General features: G+C 48.8%; 1 protein-coding gene across 1 annotated transcript; it reads right to left on the bottom strand.

Annotated features, from left to right (window-relative positions):
• Positions 1 to 8797: 8797 nt before the first annotated feature.
• LOC119093406 (procathepsin L-like) lies at positions 8798 to 11983 on the bottom strand. Its single transcript, XM_037216361.1, has 3 exons — positions 11852 to 11983; positions 10485 to 10861; positions 8798 to 9337 (listed from the first exon to the last, which is right to left on the bottom strand). The coding sequence occupies exons 1-3, from the start codon at positions 11981 to 11983 to the stop codon at positions 8923 to 8925; spliced, it is 924 nt and encodes a 307-aa protein (XP_037072256.1). The 3' UTR covers positions 8798 to 8922.
• Between the last annotated feature and the right edge of the window lie 438 nt (positions 11984 to 12421).

Below are 12421 nucleotides of genomic sequence, written 5' to 3'. Positions count from 1 at the left end.
ACTGCGTGTGGGCGCCACGGCGACGCGACACCGTCAGCATCGCCACACTCGTAAACAGCACTACCGCGCGAGGCCGCCTCTTCCCGTGCTTTCCGTGCAGCTGTGTTCACTGTGATGGGAAAAAGGCGGCATTAGCCCCAGTATGTCCCCACAAATCGGACTCATCTGCGGAAGACGCCAGCAATGGTCACTTGTCCGAACCGCCAGGCAACATAGCACTTCCCCGAAATTGTCTTCCGGGGATTGACCGAAATGTCAAGTTTTTACAGATTCCAATTGCTTTCCCCGCGGAACTGCCCAGTGTCTAGTCTATAGCACGTGTCTCGTGAGGGCCTATGGTCGTCTTGGCACTCCGTTGGGCACGTCCTCTCTGACAGCGGGGATTGCTGGGAGGGGAGAGATGAGTAATGGAACAGTACGAGCGTTCAGGCAAAGCAGATATCCAGGGACGGCGACACCTTGGGGAAACACGTCCCTACAACTCTCAGAGCGTTAGGGACTGTCGCACGTAAACGTATGCGGACGTGCAGTGAACACATGTACACGTTTTTGGGAAGGGGCTGAAAGCACAAAATCTCAACGGTAAAACGCACTTGGCACACTTCTCAGAACGGCGTGGGAATGGAAAAACGAACACGTGTGCGAACCCTCTCCGTAGAAATCCGTTTGCACCGCGCGCTTGTTCCGTTTTAATGTATATTTTGCGGGCTGTTTCCCTGCAATGTAGAAATCAGACCTTAATGCTGTATAGGGTTTTGATCAGGCGGATCCAAAATTTTACGAAAAGGCAAGCTTATCAAATGAAGACTAAGTTGCATACCTCTCCAATTACGAACAAAAGGATTTTATTCACCGTTGTTTTATCGAAGACCTGTATTTTTATGACTAGCTTTGAAACCGCTTGGCGAAGGAAGGTGTACACCCTAGCACTTATCACGGCATACTGCACATACTACTGGTCAGTGCTATGAGTGCTCCTCGAGGCAACCTCAAAAAAGAAAAATGATAGCGTTTCAGGCGCGCTGCGGCAGATACGGCAATGAAAAGACACTCACGGTGCGATAGATTTTCCAGTGGAGGTGAGGGATAAGTCAGTGTAATAATAATAAAAAGACATGCCAACAACGATGATCTGGACGTGGGCACATTGTAAACTGGATCTGCCGAGCCGGATCTGTGTATGGGCGTCAGATACACGGTTAGAGATCCCGGCGGTCGAGGTGTCCAAGACTCCCGACTCCGGAACCCCGGAAGCCTAAAATGGGGGGATGGGTGCGTGGCTCCAACGGCCCCAAAAGAGGGTCTCTGGCTCGCGTGGCGCGGAGAAAAAGTAGGGATACTGCATAAGGACCAACAAAGCTTCCCTGCTATAACAGAAGTTTTAACAGAAACGTGGTCCCCTATGGCTCAGAAGGCCCGCCTAGCTACCCTGGAACCTTTCGCCATTCAGTAAGCCCTTGTTGGACCATTGGTCGTGTTAATTGGTCTTACGGGGGTCTTCCCATGCCCTTTTAGCCACAAAGGCAATTGACATTTGATTTTTTTGGACACTAAGGGGCACCTCGAAACTACTCAGGGTTTCTTGGCCGCTCAGGCCGCGTTGATCGTCAAGGGCCCTTTGTGCGGTGCTTAGGTATGTAATGGGGCGTTACAGTGCACTCATCTGCTGAGGCTCTGTGGCATCGCCTGCCCCTCACCTGGCAGGAAGGGCGGACACTGCGGGGAAGCAAACCCCATGCCTCCGGTTTCCCGGACACGTAGCCTAACCACGCGTTGGTGCCCCTGTGTGCTTTGAGCGCTCAGCGCCGCTCTGGCCACTGGAGATCCCATGGCCGGCGACGTCCGCTGCTGGCTGCTCCGGGGTCTTAACTGACCACATAGGACCGTCCGGTCGCCAACTGGGACCTCCCATTGCCCAGGGGCCCTCAGTGCCGCCCAAAAGGGTATCAGACTGGTAATGATGCAGCGCTTTCAGTTGGTGGTTGCAGGATCATCCATCGTTGTCCTCAAAAACCATCATCTGTTTGGTTACGGCTTAGCAGATGAAAGATCAGCAATGCGTCAGGATAATTGTCATTGTTTGCTATCATGCTTTACAATTTAGATACCATCCGAGTGCTGCCGCAGTCCTGATCGTGGAAGAAATAGACTTGTCACTGTTGAGTGAAATGTGGGTCAGAAAAAAGCCACCGACGTACGCGATATGATCGGTGACAAAAAATGAACGCTTTAGAGGTATTTGGTGACAAAAATGCGAAAATGGAAACAAGTAACAACACTCCCTCTCAGCTGGACGAAACTCTTAAGTTTACCATTGATATGTACTCCGTAATGCCCGCAGCGGGCGGTTGGGTAGCGCGCATGTCGAAGCACTGACGGTTCGCTTTAAACGAATTTTTAACCTAAGATTCACGTCACATACGAAATAATATACAATATCAAATAACCAGCTTATTGCTAGTCGTGAGACACGTTGCTAGCCTCAGCACCTTGCGACGGACGTGATCAGCCTGCCACACGAGATCGTCTCGTCATTTGATGCCGATGGCTTCGAATGCTCGCCACGCGGCTGTGAACGGGATTCAGTGCAAGACTGTAGGCTGTCGTTGGTTGCGTTCGCGTCGCCAGAAGCTCACCGCCTTCAAGGACGTAGCTTTTCGTCAGTTTCTTCACGCCGATGTACGGCTCTCCTAAGAATTACCATGGAGGGCATCCTTGGTACAAACGTTAGAAAACCCTGCCGATCTCGGAGGCTTGTTTGCGAATATCCGCACTGCGCCTTGAGAGGTCAACGAAGGTTGTTAAAGCTGTGCATGACAATGGCTCATCCGCGGCTTCCTCTGCCGAGGGGAACAGTGGCTTTGAGGTACCAGGCCGTGTATCACCAGCGTAAATGTGCCTCACACGCTGCCTATCACACTTTAATGCCGTGATGTTGTATATATATATATATATATATATATATATATATATATATATATATATTTGTATATATATATATATATATATATATATATATATATATATATGTGTGTGTATATATATATATATATATATATATATACACATATATGCCTGCCATGCCTCGGGCGTCGATTCGTATTCGTTTGGGTGGGTACTACCTCCTTCCCACGTCCAAGTTACCTCGAACCTTCTGGACTCAAATGGCAAGCAGGACATTAAAAATGCTTAAAAATGGAGCTAGAAATGTTGTCAAATTTAAGGAGGCTTCTACTAATTGCTTCATAGCCGCATGGAACAAAAAATAAATGATAGCTGCCAATGCATGTCCAGTTGAGAGCCTTGAAGTATACTAACTTTCATTTTGACGTGAATATTAAATGGAAAGTTCTGGAGAGTTGGCGATCGATACCAGTGGACTAAATCGATAGCGGTGATCGTCCAACATTTATTACCAAGTCAACACTGGCCATATCCAACATGCTTTACACGAGTGCTTGCGTTTCAGCCTGCACCCCGCCTTGTGGCCACCAGCGGGGGGGGGGGGGGTTCTATGGCAGCCCTTAATAGTTGCACACATTGGCTTACACTCTTTACTCCCGTCCAACAACGTCTGAAGCCACATTGCATCGACCCTACGTCGATTACCAAAACCTAGTTTCGGCAATCGACGCCAAGCTAAATTTTATTGATGCCCAATGATGACATCTTCTGCCTAAACAGCAAGGAAACGTATAAGAGCAGGGCTATAGTTTTCTACACAGTTGGGCGGGGGGGGGGGAGCTCAAACTTCATGACGTTTAGAACAAAGTTTGTCAAATTTGGAAAAAGGTGTTTGTTAATATATTTACGAATAGGTTTTCCCGCCTGGGTTTTCCCGCCACTTTCCTATTTCGCGAAGCTACGCCACATTGGTGGAGGCTTAACAACTGTGACACGCGGCAGATTCACCACCAGTATTCAAGCGTCAGGTCTGGGACTGAAGACCCATTTCCCATTCAGGGACAAGGTCAGGGCCCGCGCATTACTTTGACCGAGGCCCCTGAGTCAATAGGGTGGGGGGGGGGGGGCTCCTGTGTCAGTCGGGGACCACAAACGTCCTCCATTGACAGAGCCCAGAGCCAGCATCGAACAGTATTGGAGACCGACCGGTCTCTTGGGACTGACGATCAGGTGTCCGATTGAAGGGCACGAGGTGCTTCTTAAATTGATTGGGGGGGGGGGGCGGATTCGTGAAAGCCGTCATGGCGGAACACATCCAAAAGATTCTCGGATTTTGCGAGCAATAGCACTAATTTTTAAAGACCATTTGCGTAGCCACGGCAATTACACATGGAAATGCTTTAGATTGCGTCACCTTTTTATAAACGCGCCTGATTTGGTGAAGCTGAAGAGATGCAGTGGCAGCTCTTTCTCTCTCTCTCTTGCATACTGAAAAATCAAGTTGGTGCAACATCCACCATTATCTGCTGAGATGATTTGTCATGTGCTCATTCATGCATTCACACGAATAGAGTGTCGCGTGTCCACTGTCTATGTAGCTATCACGACCCAGTTATACACGGGTTCTCGACGCACCAAAATTTCATAGATAAGACATATGCATGTCAGTGAATATTTTTGTTAACGCGCCGGGTGGCCTGTTGAATACCCTACGCTGGGGTGTGGTCAATTTAAACCGCCTGAGATCTCAAAACCAAGATAGCGAAAGACACCATATTCGCAGAGTGGATTTAGCTGTAAGGGAACTCACTTGTGTCAAAATTTGATGTTCCTAAGTCATAAACTTGCGGTCAAATGAGGTTTAACAAAGTCAAACTGCAGGTTGGTGTCTCAAGCAGTCCCAGGCCACCGATAAGCTAGATGCCTGTTCTAAACAAAATTCCACTGAAGTCAGTGACATATATTGGCCTTTATAAGGTCAAGGTGACTAACCATCTGTGAGATTGCCCCTATTTTGCTGTTCCAATAAGCGTCAGGGGTGGTTACGCTTGGTGTTATGTTTTTGAAAACAACATGTTGACCTGAAGATTTTTAGTCATTTTAGGTCGCCTGGACTATGACCTTTAAAATGTTCACGGATATGTCTGCTGCGGTCCGTGCCACTAATACCGAAATGAGCACCAGAGACTACCTCGTGAAGCCAAGCTCTGGAGTAAAAAGCGAGTTAGTTTTGATCTCGGTCTAGCCTTTATTCCTGACCCTTGGTAAATGGAATTGATGCTATTTCTACTTTAAATTGGTTTATTGTCTAAAAAACTATCTCAGATATGTATGGTTTCGTCTAACACTCCGTTCTTGCATCACATTGAACGTTTCCCTGGAAATGTCCTTTGCTGACAGCCATAGCCTGCCTTTGGCCCTCCATAGGTCAGCGCCCCCGCAATGTAAATCTAAACTTTGCATACAAATTCCCCCATTAAACTATCTACGGCTATGCAAGGTTTTGACCAGCGCCGTCTGGAAACAATTCTGGGAAAAACCTTCGGGGTTGTCAATTTGAGCTCCGCCCACCCGAACGCGCGTAAAGAATTCATCTTATTTCTCGTTAACGCCAATTTCACGCATAATTTAAGTTTATTCAAGCTTTCCCCGAATGCTCCTTGGCAGGTGCTGTTCTGTTGAGAATCCCTTTTCCCCGCTCTTTCCAATATATACGAATTGTGAGCCAGGGGTACGTCTGGGGGACACTGGGGGACACACAGAAGCTGTGCCGGAATTTTTTATGGGATGTACAAGGACATTGTAAACGTAGATCTTAGATCAAACGGGGTCATGAATTTGCATTCGCATCAACTTATTTTGGCCTCAAATGATCACTTTTGTTCATAATTAAGAAGTGAAAAATTACATCTCACGTTCTGGCCTTGCGCGCTCGAAAGTCATAACAAAAAACCCCGGCGCCCGGCTTTAATCTCCGAGGGCCGCGGCCCGCATGTCCTGCGTCTCACACTAGGCGGTGGGCAGCGGGCGGATGAAACGACAACGTTTCCGAAGAAAGTACCTTTAAACGCTTTAGGGTGCCAATCGGAACATTTAGGAAGTGTTGTCGGAGTATGCTTCACCTATACAATTTTAGGATTTTTGATACAAACGGAGTAGCACGTACGCAACGACACCGCGAGCCGGTGCGAGAATTTGGTGGTAGAAACTAGGCAAGTAAGGTTACAATCATCTTTTTAAGGCTACCATCACCTTTTCAGTTCGGACCAGCATGTCATCATGGAAAATAACTCAACTTACACGGCGCTTTTATCGATTTCCGATCAGGTGCTACAAAGCATGACCGACCAGAAGTAACACTTCTGACTTTGGACGACTTGAGTCACTGTTTGGACGTAGTGGGCCAATCATTGTTGATAACGAAGCTGTGGCAGCTCCAAACATATACAGACTGGGTCCAGAGCTACTTGTAGGGACACACGAAGCGTGCTATGGTGGATCAGACGATATCAGAACCAAAAAGGATCACCATTGGCACATTTCAAAGGTCATGTCTTGGGTCGTTGCTGTAAAACGTCTCCAGCAAGGACATCGCGCGCTTCATCCCATCGCACATAAGCGGTTCCCGTATCAATATAGTCCGGTACGCTGGCGACACCCAGCTGGACAATGAAGGCTCTCGGGTCAAATAAGCATACATGCGGTAGTCATTTGAGTCATTGTTTAGAAGCAGTGTGCATGTAGCTTTTACAGCATGGGATGATGGTAAATGACACTAAAACTGATGTCATTGTTTGGCGACTGTCGATAGCTTACCCAAACCTGAGAATATCCGTCCACAGTGCTCAGTGACTAGGTGTTACAGTGTTCAGAAACTGTGCGAAACCTAGGAATCGTGATGAACCCATATCTGTCATACAGCTGTCACATTGATCAGGCGACAAAGAAATGAATTGACATTTTAATAGGCATTCTAAGTCTCAACCTTCTTCACTGCAGAAAGTTTTCAACTTCGCTACCAGGGTCATCTCAGGTCGACAAAAATGTGATCGCGTATCGAGCCGGACGAGACGATATCCGCCAGCATCAGCCGCCGCACCCGCGGCGGTGGCGGCGGGCCGCCGCGGCGTCACCGCACCGTCTCTCTCACACACCGAAGGATATCCGCCTGCAGCAGCTGCCGCACCCGCGGCGGAGGCGGCGGGGCCGCCGCGGCGTCACCGCACCGTCTCTCTCACACACCGAAGCGCTTTAAAGATGAACTCCTTGTCCTTCGGCATGAAACCCTCGACGTCATCGCCAGCCTCGCTCGTCACGCCACCCAGCTTCTGCACGAAGCCAGGGCCGGCGGCAGCAGCGGGAGGCGGGAGGGCCCGCCTGGCCTGCGGGCGTAGTGGTCCCGGCGGAGCCCGCGTCGGGCGCCGCGTCTCCTGCCGCGCCCCTCGCCCGGCGCGCCTGCGCTCAGTCCGCCTGCGGGCCCCTGAGCGCGGCCGCGCCTAGCCGGACACGGCCGCCAGGCACTCTAGTTAATTCATAGAACCGCGTTCCACTGTACCTATCACGTGATTGTGGCTTGAACGTCGGATTGGTTATGCCATCTGTGAACAAAAGAGGGGCATGTGGCATTATCGTGTCATCTAGCGACAGGAGTTGGGAAAGATATGTTATAGTAGTGGCACCTAGCGGCAGCAACCAAAACTATTGAACGTCTTGATCGCTGGATGCTGTGAACATTAGATGTTGCGGCTTTGGACGTTTCGCGCTGAGCTGCCGTGAACGCCCGCAATGGGTACGGTATTGGAAGCATTTTAGATGTTATGAACGCTTGGTGTCGCAATATTGGATGCTATGAACTGATGCTATTCTGGATGCTGCGATCCTGGACGGTTTGATGGCTACCCGCTGCATTTCACACCACGGGCACTGAATAAGGTCTCACAACTGTTATGTTATCGTCCAGGCCAAATCACAATAAGATCATACACCTAGGCGCTCCCTCCGATCGCGGTAATATCTGATAGTACTTTTTTAAGATTTCTGTACTGATTGACCTCCAGCGTACTCGGCCACGGCGCTCAAGGCTTATCTGGCTCAAAACGAGGGCAAATTTCACGCGGTCACGTCTTTTCTGTCGGGAACACGTGACGCTATTTTTTCCGGCATTGTGATGTTAGTTGTCGCCGGTGAAGTGAAGAAACTTGCCACCGAAGGAATAGCCCACGGCTAACGGGCTACGGAATCATGATTTTCCGTGAAGGACTAGGTTGTCACGGATGCACAATGGATTGCATCACGTATTAGCCATTTCCGTTCCGATGAATAGTGCAATTTATCCCTAGGAGAGCTTTGCTCGCAATCGTGCAGTGCATGCAGCAATCGATACCATCAATGATAAAAATAACTTCGATTGACTTTGTTGCAAGCCTCCAATGCCGTTTTCATTGCTGTCAATATAATAGCTTGATCAATATCTATAGAGATAGCATTTTGAAAAACCCAAAAGACTAGACACACTGCCTTTAAATGCCCCCTTCTAATTGTGCTAGCCTGCCTGTAACGTGATGGTCAGTGATTCGGGGCTCAGAAGAAAAGATACCATCCCGCGCTAAGGGTGTCACTGCATACGTATAATAACGCGGGTTAACGGCTCTTAGTTGTCAATGCAGCAGACTTGGCCAATTCAGTTTTACGTTTTATTCTTTCAGAGAATGCTCCCTCTCAATGCTTGCGGACCTGCAGCGCTACGGTTTGCAAAGTTACGACACCAGTTAAAATGTTTTAAACATTTTTGGCGTCAACTGGTGGTCACCTCAGTACGCATGGCAACTTTGCATTCGAAATAATCGCGCAGCCACAAAAAAAAACACCACAGTGATATTAGGTGTATATTTTGAGCAATGTTTTAGTACAAACCAAACCTTCAGAGTAGGCCACAAGTGCCCACGAGTAAGTGGTAAAAACGAGGTTCTACCATTACATTTGTATCAGCAAGTACGCACCTTGAGCTTTCATCAACGCTTAGACTCGCGGGTAGGAGGCCTCGGTGGCGATACCGCACTGGTTGCTACCGTTGCGGGTCATCATGATATAGCCTCCCTGTCCCCAGCCAGCGCCCCAAGAGTTCTTGACGAGCCAGTAGCCGCTGCCGTAGCCGACGACCAGCACGCCGTGGTCCAGTTGGGAGCTCGAGCAGCTTGTCTCGCTATAGATGCCGCTCGAGTAGAGCTGGAACGACTGGTGGGAGGCGTCGATCGCCACCGAGATGGGGCCCACGTTGCCGGCGGCATCCAACAAGGAGCTCTCGCTGCCAGACGGGATGTCCACCCAGGAGGAGAGCAGAGCCACATTGGTGCCGTAGTCTTGGCACGTGCCGTCTTTGGCGGTGTAGGGGTAAGAATCCTCCGACTCGATTCCGCCGTGCGCCTGGATGTACCTGCGAACGATGGCATACATACGAACAGCCAGTCCCACGTAAGGACGTTCTTACCGCAACTACGATGCACGACTTCGACGTAAGTGCAGTGACCAAATTGAAATGAGTGAAGTTCGGTTGGAATGGTAATGGGTATTACAAGTTGATCGGTATTTCCGCGACACTCTTTTTACTGAACCAATACTAACTATTGCATCATAATAAACAGAACGTCGATGGGTTTGATACCATTAGCCATGTATTTCGACGCCCTCATTATCCTCGCCTGGGATCCATTGCAAGAGCAATGCCGTCATCACCACATTTAAGCTATTTTTCAGAAGCGCGGGGCATTTAAGAGGCCAGTCAAATAACAAGGTATGCTCATATACAGTGAGGTCCATGGAGATTGGGCTTTCGGCAGTCATCCCGATTCTATATGTAAAGTTTATATTATGTATATATATATATATGTTATATATATATATATATATGCGTATAAATAGTTCGCATTAATTTTTATGAATCAAACAAGATGTGCAGCAATTTTGACAACACAGTTCGATAATATGTTGTACTGACTGCGGTTAAGCTTCGGTGTCGTTCATACTAATTGCAAAATGCATCACCAGGTAGCTCATGAAATTGCCTGAACTGGTACGCTTAACCATAGTAGTATTTCAATGTTTTTCAACATTTCAGAATAATTTGATATATAGCAAACAAGTTATATAAACACGTGCTCCTTGGGTTTCGGGAGGCTGTGATGCCAGTTTAACGAATCAAACTACACATGATACATAGATATCCTCCTCAACATAGCCGTTTACCAAATCATGACGCGTAGAAAATTGTCTTCCTTTGGCACGTTACGATTGTTTGTACCTACCAAAATACGGAGTTCGCATTTCAGTTCAACCATCATTGCAGCTCCGGCCATTCTTCTCAGTTATCAACCAAATGACAGCTTTTTATAGCTTTCAAAGGGCTTAGCGTAAAAGTTACCCGATCCTCTGATGATCAAATCCTTTTACCCCCACACATTGTTGACCAAAGATATGTGATTACCTTTGGAATAAAATCAGCTGAACGATGACGATGCAACTTCGAAGCTAACCTGTAGCGATATTGTACTCTGGCGAGGTGATGGACGCTCAGTTTTACGTACCGGAAGGCCAAATCCATGAGTCCTCCGTTGCATCCCTGATTTCCGTAAGTGTGGGAGCAGTCAACCAACTGCTGCTCGCTTTGAGGGAGCATGAATTTGCCGGCTCTCGCCCAGGCGCCCTCCAAGCCGCCGGTAGCCGAGAACGCCCAGCACGAGCCGCACTGGCCCTGGTCCTTGACCCCGGTCACCACGCCGTACTGGCGCCAGTCCATGCTGCTGGGAGCCTGCTTGCCGGTCGGCTGGTGGGTCTCGTGGGGCTGGCTGCTGCCCCTGATGAGGCCCTTGTATGTGCGGCTCCACTCCTCGGTGGTCAGGTCAGCAAACTTGTTGAGGGCCACCGTGAAGGTGTGCTTTCCCTCGGCATACTCCTTCATGTGCTTGTGACGTACGCCTTGTTGTCGGCATAAATCTGCGAAAGGAAGCAAGTTTGTTTGCGTGATCGTACAACTTCAACGCACAAGCGCGTAGCTTGTTACGACAAGGACACAGTCGAAGTGACTCAGAGTCGACAGACCCAATCGGCTACACGATTAAAACAACACTCGTACACTCTGCGCAGGAGGTTGACGGTATGATACCATATTTTTTCACTTGACAGCTTGGCGCGTCAACTCGGCAATGGCAACGCGTTCATAGTACTGTTAAATGGCACGTGCCATGGGTTTACTGATTTCTAGAGAACTGACGAACAACTCATTGGAAGAATGATGCACCGCGACGATGTTTGTAAAAGAGCAGCCCGAACATCGATTGCCGCTTCTATGCAGCTCCTCCTCCTCTTGTGCACGAAGTACATGCACGGCAATTCTTCAACTTCTGTGCGATGCCTCAGTGGAATACCAAACACGTTGCCCACGAGAAGCCTTGCATTACGGCGCGTTGAGGCATGCCCATTTGCAGTTGATGCACCTTAAAACTCCACACTACGGTCAAATGCAGGAGCGGTTGAGGCAGTATCGGGCGCAGTTAGACCCGAGTGACATGCATCTAGAGGATAATGACTACTTTGAAATGTAACACTGTGTTTTGAAAGTGTGCCTAATTGCACATCCCTCATTTTCCCCCTAATCCTATGAGACGGCTTGAAGGAAACCCTAGAAGTGGGCGCATACGAAATAAGTGTTGGTGTTGGCTGTACACGTGTCCGCATCTATTTTGCCTATTTTGTAGCGCCTTTAGTAACATTGCTGCAACTTTACTACACCATTGGGCTTGCCTTGCGCATCTGCAAACAGTGATAGTTATGAAGCAGTGTTCATGAGAATGGGAGCATTGCATGGAGGAACTGGGCACTATGGTGGCCTAAAGCGACGACTTACTAATGCGTAGTTCATCGTTAGCATGCGGTTGGAAAATGAACGCGTTACCTTCATCCTGTAGAACTCCTCGATAGGGTTGGCGTAGGCCTTGCCGTGTTCCTGCTTGAAGGCGTTCCATTCGGACTTCTCCACAAAGGAGGACGCCGCCCCAACGAGCAGCACGAGCACAGCGGCGCGCATGGTGATGTATAGCCTGCAGGACAAAACCGTTTTATCACTTTGGCTTCACATTCGCACTAGTAAAATACTGCCCTCTTTGAGCCACATTTTGAACCATAATACCGCGAACTTGAACGATGTTACGAGCGTCATGCCAAAAGGTACTTACCTAGCGCTGGACCCTCGCTAAAAACAACGCATCGCAGACTTATGGTCGTGTGAAACGAAAACCCTGCGCGATAATAAATGTAACTCGTGAGTCAGGGGGGATGCGGCCGCTCGCTACACCTTAGCGTCAGAAACAATTACTTGGCAAGCCCACTACATGTCGAAGCTAACAGTGAGATTACAGCCGGTGCCAACCTCGGCAGCATGCTGTCGACCCGCGAGCGCCGGGGCTAAAGACAATTTCCTTGCAGAATTTGACAATTGCAAACTCCGTCGTAAAGGTTCATGAAA

Source organism: Pollicipes pollicipes, unplaced genomic scaffold (assembly GCF_011947565.3).
Source record: "Pollicipes pollicipes isolate AB1234 unplaced genomic scaffold, Ppol_2.1 Scaffold_4002;HRSCAF=4701_pilon_pilon_pilon, whole genome shotgun sequence".
Lineage (NCBI taxonomy): Eukaryota > Metazoa > Arthropoda > Thecostraca > Pollicipedomorpha > Pollicipedidae > Pollicipes > Pollicipes pollicipes.
Note: the sequence above shows the minus strand (reverse complement) of the source record. Positions and strands in the feature narration are given on the sequence as shown.

Excerpts from the sequence above, each read along its gene's own strand:
- LOC119093406 (XM_037216361.1), bottom strand. The coding sequence starts at position 11,983 with ATGCGCGCCGCTGTGCTCGTGCTGCTCGTTGGGGCGGCGTCCTCCTTT. Across the intron at positions 10,862-11,851 it reads AGGAGTTCTACAGGATGAAG|CACATGAAGGAGTATGCCGA; the intron begins GTAACGCGTTCA and ends GTACGTCACAAG. Across the intron at positions 9,338-10,484 it reads CTCATGGATTTGGCCTTCCG|GTACATCCAGGCGCACGGCG; the intron begins GTACGTAAAACT and ends CATCGTTCGCAG.